Below are 12670 nucleotides of genomic sequence, written 5' to 3' on the forward strand. Positions count from 1 at the left end.
ACCCTACACGTAATAGGTTTCTGTCTTCAATACCTTGCTCCCACATGAGACTTTTCTACCCAAATTAGGCCATTGATCACACCCAATAGAATCGATGCTCCCATAACGTAACAAAACCAAGGAGAAGATCGCAGCTTTTGTTTCCATTCTCAACATTCCTCCAAGTTAGTCCAAAGCATTCCTGGAAGACAGAAGCCAAAAAAAGCAACATAAATATCAGCAATACAGATGCAGGTAGAGATATAGAGATTTGAAAATAAATAAGAGACTCTATTGTAAAAGAATGGGAGGAAAGAAACAAAAACAAACCATGAAACAATGACAGCCAGCTGGTAAAAGACCAAGTGTAAACAACATATTTCTATACTGCATTTCAACCAAGGTTCCCAAGACAGTTTACATAGAGAAATAAAGATGGCTCCTTGTCTCCAGAGGGCTCACAATCGAAAAAAGAAACAGAAGAGAGACACCAGCAGCAGCCACTGGAGGGATGCTGTGCTGGGGATGGATAGGGCCAGTTGCTCTCCCTCTGCTCCATAAAGAGAATCACCACTTTTGAAACGTGCCTCTTTGCTCAGTTAACAGAAAATGAATGCTCATTTTCCCCAAAGGAAAAGAGATAGAATTCCCCCTGGGTTTTTTATTTTTATATTAGTATTGCTGCCCACTGCTGATGATAGTTATTACTGCCCATCTCAAAAGTCCCACCAGATGATTCCCACCCACCCCATCCCCATTTTGGGAGGGATCTTCAGCAAGTCCCCTCCCAAAAGCACATCCAAGGAATAAACACGGCGTTCCATTTCATTCATGGTGTCCTCACCCCACCCCTGGGATTCCTGCTTCCTCTGCAAGCAATGCTTTTAAGCTTCTTGCAAGTACATATGACCTGTCTCTGTTAGATTAGGTGTGTGGTTTGTTGGGTGTGGCTCCGCTTTCTGTTTTTCTAAGTGCAAGCTTCCCAGAGTTTATTGCAGTCTTGACAATCCTGGGAATGAAGTTATTTGTATGGGCTGAATAAATAAGAATTCTAAACCTACTTTGTCTCCTGCTCCTTCAGGCTCAAGATCAGGCCAACAGAGTGACTGGTTGCGAGTATGCCTAACCACCTTACCTAGGGGGAGATGCCACACAAGCCATTATATGCATCTTACTGTTCTATATGTTGGATAATGGCTTGGAAATACTTTAAAATTTGGTACCAATAGTGAATTTCAAGGTATTCAAGATACTCCTTGTACTTTGTTTTCCTGCCTGCAACAGAAACAAAAACACATGCATGCACACACCCTTGCAGAAACACACTCCCTATGTTAAGACCATAATAATCAAGTTCTTCTTTCTTGTGTTAAGAGAAAATGATTTCTCACGTCATAGACCAACGTGCCACAAGGACAGACTTCTCCCCCACATTTAAGTTTGACCCTCATAATCACTGTTTTTTTTATTATTATTATTATTATTTCTTGTTTACACAGTCAGACAGGTGTTATTGACTGGTTTGTTTTTATCCAGACATCAAGTCCTTCCCAAGGCCCTGGGATGGCTGAATTGTATTGTCAGTTGTTATAGATATCGTCGCAGAATATAGGCTGTTCCCAGTAAAGCTGCTTTTTGTAATTGGCTGGTGGTGATTTCTGTGGCCCCGATGGTGTTGAGGTGCTCTTCAAGGTCTTTTGGAACTGCACCCAGGGCGCCAATTACCACGAGGATTACTTTGGTCTTTTTCTGCCACAGCCTTTCATTTTCAATTTGTAGATCTTTGTATTTGGTGATTTTTTCTGTTTCTGTTTCTTCTATTCTGCTATCCCCTGGTATTGCTATGTCGATTATTTTCACTTGTTTTTCTTTCTTCTCGACTACAGTTATATCTGGTGTATTGTGTGGCAGATGTTTGTCTGTTTGTAGTCGGAAGTTCCATAATATTTTTCCATCTTCATATTATTATTATTTCTTGTTTACACAGTCAGACAGGTGTTATTGACTGGTTTGTTTTTATCCAGACATCAAGTCCTTCCCAAGGCCCTGGGATGGCTGAATTGTATTGTCAGTTGTTATAGATATCGTCGCAGAATATAGGCTGTTCCCAGTAAAGCTGCTTTTCGTAATTGGCTGTAATTGTAATTGGCTGGTGGTGATGATTATCATTATCATTATCATTGGCAGCCTCGCTGGTGACCCAATAAGCACCATCCTAACGCTGCACAACGAGCTCAGAAGAACTGAAACCGCAGTCAGACAGAACTTTGAGCAGAATATCGCTCATTGGGTCACCAGCGAGGTTGCCAATCTTGGGCAAGGCCAGAAGGCGGTCCAACAGTTTGCAACTAGGTTCCCAGTTCCCTCCCTGGCAGCAGCATCCCCGACGGGAGAGGGCTGGGAGAGAGGCTCCTGCCTGCCACCTGGGAGAAGCCGCTGCCAGCCTGTTGCATCCCAACGGTGGCTCGATCCCTGCTTACTAGGGGATGGGAGGGGTGCAATAATTGGAGGGGGAAGTGGAGCTGGCGTGCAGAAGGCCGGGGAAGAAGCAGAGCAGGATTCCGAGCAGTCCCCACCCCGCCTCGCCCCCGGCCCCCCGGCGGGTGCTCCAAGGCTTCATTTCCAGGGAGAAAGTCCTGGCCCCAGAAGCCCACCCCCGCCTTGGAAGCCCAGTGTAGGCAGCCTCCAAAAGGCTGGGATCCCCGAGGCTGGAGAAGGATGCTCAACAGGCGAAGCCACAGAGACCGGTGCGCGCAGCTGGAGGCTGGCGCCCTTTAAGGGGCGCGGCCTGCCCGGGGTTGGCTCCACCCCTCCCGCCCGGCGCTGGCCTATCCGAGCGCGCGCCCCTTGCCTGCCCTCCCCACGCGCGCTCCCGCGGGCCCGTCCCCAGGCGCTGCCGGTGACGGGCGGTTGGAAGCGCGCGCCCCCCAGCCAGCCAGCCAGCCCCATGGCGGTGCCGCTGCTGGGCGTCCTGCTGGTCCTGTTGCTGGTCCTGCTGGGCATCCTGTGCCTGGGAAGGTGAGGAGGAGCGCGGGGTGGGGGGCGAGGGCTGCATGGCTGCGCGGGGAGGGGGTGCCGGGGGACACCCCACCACCACCACCACCACCACCACCACCGGGCCTGGCTCTTGCTGAGAATTGCAGGTGGTGGCACGTCAGAGTGTGTTGTTGTTGTCGCCTGCAACCAACTCCCTGGCTCGGAGGGAGTCTGGCCAGCTTTAAACACCTCCTCCCCCACTTCATGCAGCCTTGAAGGGGTGCCCCCCCCGCCCTCTCCAAGATCTTGTGCAGCCATTTGCCTCCCCCCCCCCCAAATATTGACACTTCCAGATCGCCTACGGTTCATGCCCCTTGCCCAGCTGCTGGAGGGCCACTCAGATGCCTGCTTCTGCCCTCCTGGGCCCAGACCCACTCCTCCTCGCCTGGCCCTGCCCAGCTCGCCATCTCGCAGGTGGCACTGCCAGCCCAGAGATCACACACCTCCGTGCCAGCACCTGGCTCGTTTCCACCCCATGGCCGATGCCGGCGCTTGCTCTGTGCTCCCGGTCAGCTGCTTTCGTGTTAGGGTGGTCATGTTCTGGTGGTGGTGTTCAACTGTATTTACTTGTGGTGGTGTTGTCGCGGGCTGCTTTTTCAACAGAAACGTGGTAATAAACAAGCAGCATAATATTGACGTGATAACAAACAAGCACCATAATATTGACGTGATACTAAACAAGCACCATTAGAAACATAATAATAAATAAGCACCCAACTTCCTGTGAGCTGCAGGTGGAAATGACCTCCTTGCCTGCCATCCTCCAGTTCAGCTTGTTCTGTTATCACTGCTAGTGCCTCTGAGCATGTGTTGTCTGCGGATGCTTTTCTTTCGGGGCTCACTCATACAGAGCCCGGATTAAGCTGGTGTCAGCTGTGGCGTCTTTATAATCTAGGAGGAGTGGGTGAAATTTAGAGCCCTTTTGCTCAGGGAGGTGCTAGAAAAGCAGAGTTGTGGGTAGAAAGAGAGCCCCCCCCCGGGGGGGGGGTGTTTCATGCAGTTGCTCCATGTCCTAAGAGAGGGGAGCTAAAGGAGGCCTTAATTAATTCTCTTTGGATCTAGGCGGCAGCCCCAAAATTGAAGAGCCAGACTTTGAACACTGGGCAAAATTATCAAGCGTAGTGATGGACATTCAAATTAAATCAATCATTATTACGGTGATGGACCAGCATAAAGTATTAGGAGTGATTAAAGGTAAAGTGTGCTGTCGAGTTGGTGTCGACTCCTGGCGACCACAGAGCCCTGTGGTTGTCTTTGGTAGAATACAGGAGAGGTTGGCCATTGCCTCCTCCCGCACAGTATGAGATTGTGTCTTTCAGCATCTTCCTGTATTGCTGCTGGCCGATATAGGTGTTTCCCATAGTCTGGGAAACACCTATATCGGGCAGCAGCAATATAGATATAGACTATTTCCCATAGTCTGGGAAAGATACCAGTGGGGATTCGAACCGGCAACCCCTGGCTTGTTAGTCATCATTTCCCGTTGCACCATTAGGTGGCTACATATTACATATTAAAAGTAAAAGTAGATATTAAAAGCCTGGGGGTGCACACTGAAAAACTATGATAAAAGACAATAAGAATAAGAAGTAGACGTGAAATTTAAAATAAAACGATGTCTCTCTAAGACAGAACAAGACGGCAAACTAAATGATGGACATTGTGGGTGGGGGTGGGGGCAGAGAGTCAACGGCCTTCTCTTTATCCCCTTTACAAACAACCTACTTAGAACGTCAGCACCAGGACATTTTTCACACAGGGCTTTTAAAGCCCTTTAGCTTGCATCTCCTCCGGGACGGAGGCTGTGCATTTACGTATTGGGCAGATTTGCCCCGAAGTCTGTGCGAGCTATTGGGGAGCACACTCACACTCGATTTGGGTTTTTCACTGAGTGATAGAGTGCAGCCTGATTTATATCTGGGGTTTAAAAAATCCACTTTTTGCATCTGGTTTTTGGTATAACTGAGTTTACAGTAAATCCTGCTGTGTGGAGAACTCTCAGGGGCTGCCTGAAACAAACACTTTATTCAATAATTCTTCCTCTGAATATCCTAGTTTAGGTGCTGCAGTTAAATTTCTAAGCACCATGGCTCCCTGGCGCCTGGGATTTGTCCAGCCCTGAGTTAAAGGAAACCTGCTGACCACACAAAGGGCCGTCATGAATGCGTGGAGGCGAGGTCTGCAGGGGTGAGCGCCGCCGCTGTGGGCGTGCTGTGTGAAGCACATAAGGACCTGCCATCCTCACTTTAAAAAGTGCCGCTCTCGCCGCCCTGTCCCCTCACTTTACCTGTTGAATTGGTTCAGCGGCCCCCATGAACCGGTTCGGCTTTGAATCCCTGCTCGAATCGGCTCACACCCCTAGTTTCTAGTCCTTACCCGTTTCTGAGACGGGATCAAAAACGAGTGGGCCATGTGTGATGAAATCCCAGAAGGGAGGAGGGGTGTTCAGTGCTTGCCTTCTTCCCAAGTTGGGAAGCGGAATACATTGTGGAAACAGTCAAACTGGGAACATTGACGTAGGTTGCCGGACTCTGTTTTTCGTGGCACAGAACGTTGTGGAGGGTCAAAGCAGCTCTGGCCTTGAGGCTCAGTGCTAACCTTTTGTCAGCCCACCTTTAAAAGTGTACCTTGACTTTCCAGGGCCAATGTCTGATTCCTGTTTGGAGAGTCTACCCTGGGAGTCTTCATACCAGCCAGATTTTGTGTCTGGAGCTTGCAAGCACCCTGCGCCTGGAGGGCAAGGGTACTGGGCAGGAAAGATGGCTGTGGCATATGAGTTGGATTACCCTTTTGTCCTGTCTCCCTTGCCAGGTGGCTGCTGTACATCCTCTTTACTAATTGGTGTCGCCGGCGCCTCCAGGCAGAACTGAAGATTGGCTCTTTTGGGTTCTTCTGGATCCAGAACCTCAGCCTGAAGTTCCAGGAGGAGCAGCAGACTCTGGTGGGTACTCGGGTGGGGCGGGGAGGGGGAACCTGGCCTGAGAACGCTTGGCAACTCTCTCTTTCTGGCCTGGGGAAGCTGGTAAAAGCTTGGCAAAACATTTGGACCGGCAGGCTGCTGCAGATGGCTAACAAAAGGGGGTCCGTCCCCCCACACCCCGCACCCACTGGCCAGGCTGCTGACACTGGTGTGCTTCAGCAGCTCTCAGACTTGGGATTGTTGCTGGATGACAACTCCCAGCATCCCCTGGCTGTTGTGCCAGGGGATGCTGGGAGTTGTAGTTTGGCAACATCTGGAGACCCCAAGGTTGAGACCCTCAAACTTGAGTGGTAGAACATCTGCTTTGCGTGGAGGTCCCCAGTTACTTATTTACACTTTTTATTTTTGTATTTTCACAATACCAAAGAACCAAGTTACCAGGCCAAGAACAATCATCATCAACTAGCTGGGCCGGGCGCAGAGGATCTGCACCTCCACTGGCCCGGCTGGCCCGCTTCTCCCCTGTCCCCGCCCGCTGTTCCCACCTGCCTGCCCACGGTTTCTGGCTGGCGGGCTGTCCAGAAAGCCGGCCCATCACCTCCTCCTGCCTGCCCACCCGTCAATTCTCGGCAGCCAGCCTGCTTCTTCCCACCTGCCCACAGTTTCTGGCTGGCGGGCCAGCCAGAAAACTGGCCTGCCACCTCCTCCAGCCCACCAGCCAATTCCCAGTGGCCGGCCCGCCACCACCTGCTCCCGTTGGCTGGCCGCCCACTGGGGCCGGCATCCCTATTTTCTCCTGTCCGCGTCGCTAATGGGCGCAGCTGCTCATGAACTCTTGCGAGAGCTGCCACACATGGGATCAGCGACGGGTACGCCTAGGAGAAATAACTATATCGAAGATTGCATTAAGTGCTATATGTTACCTCTGTATATCTATGAGTCGTCGTCTTTGACGTTTTGGTAAATGAGGATCTCTTGACAGCATCTCTAGGTAGGACCAGGAAAGACCCCTGCCAGAAACCTTGGAGAAGCCACTGCCAGTCAGTGTAGACAATACTGAGCAAGTTGGACTCATAATCTGGCTCGGTAGTCCCTATGTTTCCCCGGTGCCCGAAAGTGGAGATATTTGTTATCACCTCTGCCCAGCAGTGCCTCCTTAAATGATTGATGCTTGCACCTGCGATCTGGAAAAGATACCTTTTACATCTTTGCCTCTGGACAGGCTGCCACCTGCCACCCTGAATCTGTGGGGCAGAAGGCACCTACCAGGGAGATGGCCCTGAGGGGTAACCTGGTCTGTCCCTGCTCTCACCACAGCTGCCTTTTGTGTTTGCTGTTTTAGGAAATTGACAGCATCTGGGTTTCCAGTAAGCTTCTCAACCACAATGTCCCGTGAGTAGAAATCCATTCAAATAGCATAGAGTAAACCCTGGTCCTATCCACAGTGTGGATAGACATTAGCCCAGCATTTTTTGAGCTTGCTACATTTAGGATGATGCTTTCCAGCTGTCTTTATTATGTATTTCTCTGTGTTTGTGGCTCAGTGCATCAGAGCATCTGCTTTGCAGGCAGAGAGTCCTCCGTTCCCTCCTGGCCAACATCTGCAGGCACTGGAATGAAGAAGTGGGGTCCCCCAGGGATCTGTACTCAGACCGGTGTTTTTTAATTTGTTCCTAAATGATCTAGAAGTTGAGATAAGCAGCAAGATGGCCAAATTTGCAGATGATACCAAACTATTTAGGGTAGTGAAATCCAAAACGGATTGTGAGCAGCTCCAAAAGGATCTCTCCAAACTGAGTGAATGGGCGCAACAAAATGGCAAATGTGGTTCAATGTTAGCAAGTGTAAAGTGATGTACGTTGGGACGAAAAACCCCAACTTCAAGCATACACTGATGGAATCTGAGCTGTCAGTGACTGACCAGGAGAGGGATCTTGGGGTCGTGGTGGACAGCTTGTTGAAAGTGTCGACTCAATGTGCGGCAGCTGTGAAAAAGGCCAATTCCATGCTAGGGATCATTAGGAAGGGGATTGAAAATAAAACTGCTAATATTATAATGCCCTTATACAAAACGATGGTGCGGCCACACCTGGAGTACTGCGTACAATTCTGGTCACTGTATCTTAAGGAGGACATTGTAGAACTGGGAAAGGTGCAGAAGAGGGCAACCAAGATGATCAGGGGCCTAGAGCACCTTTCTTATGAGCCAAGACTACAACACCTGGGGCTTTTTAGCTTAGAAAAAAGACGACTGTGGAGAGACAGGATAGAGGTCTTTAAAATCATGCATGGTATGGAGAAAGTGGATAGAGAGAAATTCTTCTCCCTCTCGCATAACACTAGAACCAGGGGCCATCCCATGAAGTTGATTGCCAGGAAATGTAGGATCAAAAAAGGGAAGTACTCTTCCACAGAATGCATTGTCAACTTGTGGAATTCTCTGCCACAAGAGGTGGTGACAGCCAATAACTTGGATGGCTTTAAGAGGGGCTTGGATCACTTCATGGAGGAGAGGTCTATCAACGGCTACTAGTCGGAGGGCTAGAGGCCACCTCCAGCCTCAAAGGCAGGATGCCTCTGAGTACCAGTTGCAGGGAAAGAACAGCAGGAGGGAGGGCATGCCCTCAGCTCCTGCCTGTGGGCTTCTCAGGGGCATCTGGTGGGCCACTGTGTGAATCAGGATGCTGGACGAGGTGGGCCTTCTTGGGCCTGATCCAGCAGGGCTGTTCTTATGTTCACTGCTGGGAAGGACTCCTGCCTGACACCCTTGAGAGCTGCTGCCGGTCCAGACCATCTTGAGTAGTTGGACCAAGGGCCTGCCTCGGTAGGCAGCAGCGTCCTATGTAATGACTGGTCTTCTTATTGGGGTACCTCTGAAAAGGCTTAAGGGAACCGCAGGGCAACCGGAATGCTGAGTAGGGAATGCCCAGCATTCTCTGGAACAGGGAATTGACTACAGCTCCCATCATCCCCAGCCAAAGGACGTTGCAGCTGGGTATGATGAGAGTTGTCGTCAGCAGCTGGGCATCCGTGTTGCTGGGAACCCTGGGGCATGTGGGTGGGGAGCGGAGACGATGCAGAGTCGGGCATGCTTTCCGTCCTGATGGCCGTCTTTGGCTGCCTTCCCCCATGCAGGCGCTACCTGGCCTTGTGCTTTGGAGAAGTCCGGGTCCACGTGGATCTCCAAAAGGTGCCTGGCCCTCTGCCTCCGGCCCCCGAGACCCCAGCACAGAGCACCAGCGAGCAGGCTCAAGGGCTGCCCCTCGGGCCTTCACTGCTACGGCTGCTTAGCCAGGTGAGGGAGCTGTGTCGGGTGCCGGGGCGGGTGCCTGGGCGGGTGTCTCGGCCGGCTTGCCTGCCTGATGGCGACCCTCTTCCCCCCACCCCTGCAGCTCTGCTCTGTCCACGTGGACTCGGTCAACGTCATGGTCCTGCACGTGGCAGCTTCGGAGTCGCTGTGGCACATCCAGCTCACGAGAACCCGGCTCCTGGTGGACTCTGACGGCAGATGGTGAGTCCGGCCGGGTGGGGCCAAGGGTGTGGGGCTCCCTAGAGCTGCCCTCGTGAGCTGCTTCCGCTGGGGGTGCCTTGCTGGGGCCGTGGGCTGGGCTGGGCGACGGGACTGTGTCGAAGAGTTTCCTGGGCCTAGGACGGGGCTGCTCACCTTTGCCCCTCCTGCAGATGTTGGCCTACAACTCCCATGGTGGCGCAGAAGAGCCCCTGGTGGCGCAGTGGTAAAACTGCCGCCCTGTAACCAGAAGGTTACAAGTTCGATCCCGACCAGGGGCTCAAGGTTGACTCAGCCTTCCATCCTTCCGAGGTTGGTAAAATGAGTACCCATATACTAAATCATTGTAAACCGCTTAGAGAGCTCCGGCTATAGAGCGGTATATAAATGTAAGTGCTATTGCTATTGCTATAACCCTTGGCTGGGGATTATGGGAGTTGTAGGCCAAAAACAGCTGAGGGTGGGGGCACAATTGATCAGGCCTGGCCTGGGAATGATGGGTTTTATGCACATTTTAGAGACACTGTATAATGTGCATAAAACCCATGACCTCTAGTCGAAGAGACGGGACACAATTTTGCTATAAGTTCTTCCTCTGTTTCACGTGTGTGAAATCTACGTTGACGTATACGCTTACGCTGATATATATCTGCACATATATGAAGTGTGTGTGTGTCTGCCTGCACAAACACCCCCTCCTAGATAGGGCCTGACTGGGTATAAGGCAACTTCCTCCAGGCCAAAGAGCATCTTTGGTGCCCCCCGTGATGTGTTTTATCACTGTCTTTTTAAACTCCGTAGCTCACTGCAGATAGTACACTCGGCAGACAGCAAGCTAGGGGTCTCGGCATGGCATCCCCTTCGAGCAGGGGAAACTAGATCCACCCACCCATAAGTTCACCCACCCCGTAGACTGGCCCCGAGTGTCTCTTTCAAGCACCAGCAGAAGTGGATACTGAAAGTCGTTGCAGACCCCTCTCGGTGCATTTAGGCCTGCCTCCCATCAAAGCGATAATCAAGTTTATGAACTTAAAAGGCCAGAGTTGTTGGGGTCTTTTTCTTCACAACTCCAGCTTCACTCCCGCTTAGCTGTCTCCCTCTTCTCTCCGGCCCGCTCTTCCCAGCATGGCGTGTGAGGTGACCTTCAGCCAGATGAACAGCAAAGTTCTCAAAAGCAGCCGGCAGGTGAGCTGAATTGGGTGGGGATGGGAGCCCCGTGGCTATTTGTGGCTGTGCATTCTATCCCCCCCCCCCCACACACACACATCCTACACACTGACGGCCTCTCCCAGATCATTCGCACAAGCAACCGTGAGAAGAGAGTGAGTGACGCAAGATTTTTCACATCAAGTTTTTTGTATGTATGTATTTGCTACATTTCGATCCCGCTTTTCCTCCCAGGAGCCCAGAGGGGTGTAGATGCTTATGTTTATCTCACAACAATCCTGTGAGGTAGGTTAGGCTGAGAGAGAAAGAGAAGTGACTGGCCCCAGAGCCACCTAGTAAGTTCTGTGGCTGAGCGGGGATTTGAACTCGGTTCTTCCCAGTCCTAGTCCAACATTCTAACCACTGCACCACACTGGGCTCCATAGCTGACTGAGGATTTGAACGGAGGGCCCTCCTAGCCAGCAATATATCTACGGCGGCATGCAGGATCTGAGTTGGCTTCTATGCCAGGGATGCTGGGTTTGGAAGGGGGCCGTGGGAGGGGGCTTGTCTCCTGTGGCATCCTGTTCTGCACATTTGGTTATTTCATTTATTAAGATATGCACATCCCATCCAGTGCTCACTCTCTCAGGGATTCCCAGATGTTGTGGACTACAACTCCCAGAATCCCCAAGCAAAAGCCATTGCAGCTGAGGATTCTGGGAGTTGTAGTCCACAATATCTGGGAATCCCTGCGAGAGAGGACGCTGATCCTATCCCTGAGGTGCAGTATTGCTTGGGGCAGCTCACAAAAATGGCAAAACAGTCAACCCTAGTGAGACATATAATAAAACTAATATAACATTAATAAAATAAATGAAACTAGCTGAACCCACACAGAGCATCTGTGCACTAGGATTTTGTTGCTCTCCTTCTCCTAAAGGGGCTCTTTCCTCCCTCACAACCCCTCTCTTTGCAGACCCCTGCCCACTAACAGTTGCATTCCAACTGACTTTCACCATCACAGGCTCCTCCTCCCTATTTGCATATGGAATCCCCACTGCCCAATCAGGTGCTTCTGCTCACGAACTCTCGCGAGAGCTGCCACACACGGGATTAGCCACGGGGATACCTTAGCGAAATATAAATAAAGAAAGAAGATATAGATGGGACCCATTTAAAACCAGATTTAAAAGCTGAAAGTGGAAAAGTTAAGGCTGCTTCCCACGGTCCTGACGCTCCCTCTCCCTGCAGGATGACGCGTGCCTGGCCGAGCTGTCGCTGTCACTCACCATCTCCCTGGATTTCAGCACCAGCAAGCGGCAGCTCCAGGGCTTGGCCATGGGGGTCTGGAACTTCCATGCTGAGCTCCACGAGGGGCTGTTCCACAGCGAGCTCCTGCAGCGCGTGGGAGGCAGCGCGGGAGACGCCGCAGGTCAGACCTTCCGGTTCCTCGGAGAAGTGGAGGGTGGCCTCCTGGGCACGTCCAGATTTCCTAGAGCAGGGGCATGATGGAATCCTTGCCCTCCACTCACCTCGGGTGAAGAAACGAGTGGCCCGTGCCATGGGCCGCCCATCTGCCCTTGCCACTCTCGGAAAGGAGGCTCGTGGGGGGGCCTCGGTAGATGTCAGGAGCAAGGCAAGGCCCCTGGGAGGGATAGCCCTGTGCTGGTCTTCCCAGGCTTAAAACACCTAAAGGCGCAGCGGGGAAATGACTTGACTAGCAAGCCAGAGGTTGCCGGTTTGAATCCCCGCTGGTATGTTTCCCAGACTATGGGAAACACCTGTCTCGGGCAGCAGCGATATAGGAAGATGTTGAAAGGCATCCTCTCATTCTGTGAGGGAGGAGGCAATGGTCAACCCTTCCTGTATTCTACCAAACTAAAACCACAGGGCTCCGTGGTTGCCAGGAGTCGACACTGACTCAACGACACACTTTACCTTTAAGTCAGGCCTACTCAACTTAGCCCCCACTCAGCTGTTTTTGGCCTACAACTCCCATAATCCCCAGCCACCGTGGCCAATAGCCAGGGATTATGGGAGTTGTAGGCCGACATCTGCAGGAGGGCCAAAGTTGAGCC

At 51.7% G+C, this 12670-nt stretch overlaps 1 protein-coding gene across 2 annotated transcripts in view; it reads left to right on the top strand.

The window, feature by feature from the left end:
- Window positions 1–2842: 2842 nt before the first annotated feature.
- The window catches only part of BLTP2 (bridge-like lipid transfer protein family member 2), a 35274-nt gene continuing 25446 nt past the window's right edge, over window positions 2843–12670 (top strand). Inside the window, exons 1-7 of one of the 2 annotated variants that reach the window (XM_053275409.1) lie at window positions 2843–2997; window positions 5827–5956; window positions 7278–7327; window positions 9071–9230; window positions 9328–9446; window positions 10568–10628; window positions 11844–12024. In XM_053275409.1, the coding sequence (XP_053131384.1) occupies window positions 2927–2997; window positions 5827–5956; window positions 7278–7327; window positions 9071–9230; window positions 9328–9446; window positions 10568–10628; window positions 11844–12024 (772 nt within the window). In that variant the 5' untranslated portion in view covers window positions 2843–2926. The remainder of the gene's footprint in view (window positions 2998–5826; window positions 5957–7277; window positions 7328–9070; window positions 9231–9327; window positions 9447–10567; window positions 10629–11843; window positions 12025–12670) is intronic. The other variant, XM_053275410.1, reaches the window with a different exon arrangement.

This window comes from Hemicordylus capensis, chromosome 12 (genome assembly GCF_027244095.1).
Source record: "Hemicordylus capensis ecotype Gifberg chromosome 12, rHemCap1.1.pri, whole genome shotgun sequence".
In the NCBI taxonomy this organism is placed as follows: domain Eukaryota; kingdom Metazoa; phylum Chordata; class Lepidosauria; order Squamata; family Cordylidae; genus Hemicordylus; species Hemicordylus capensis.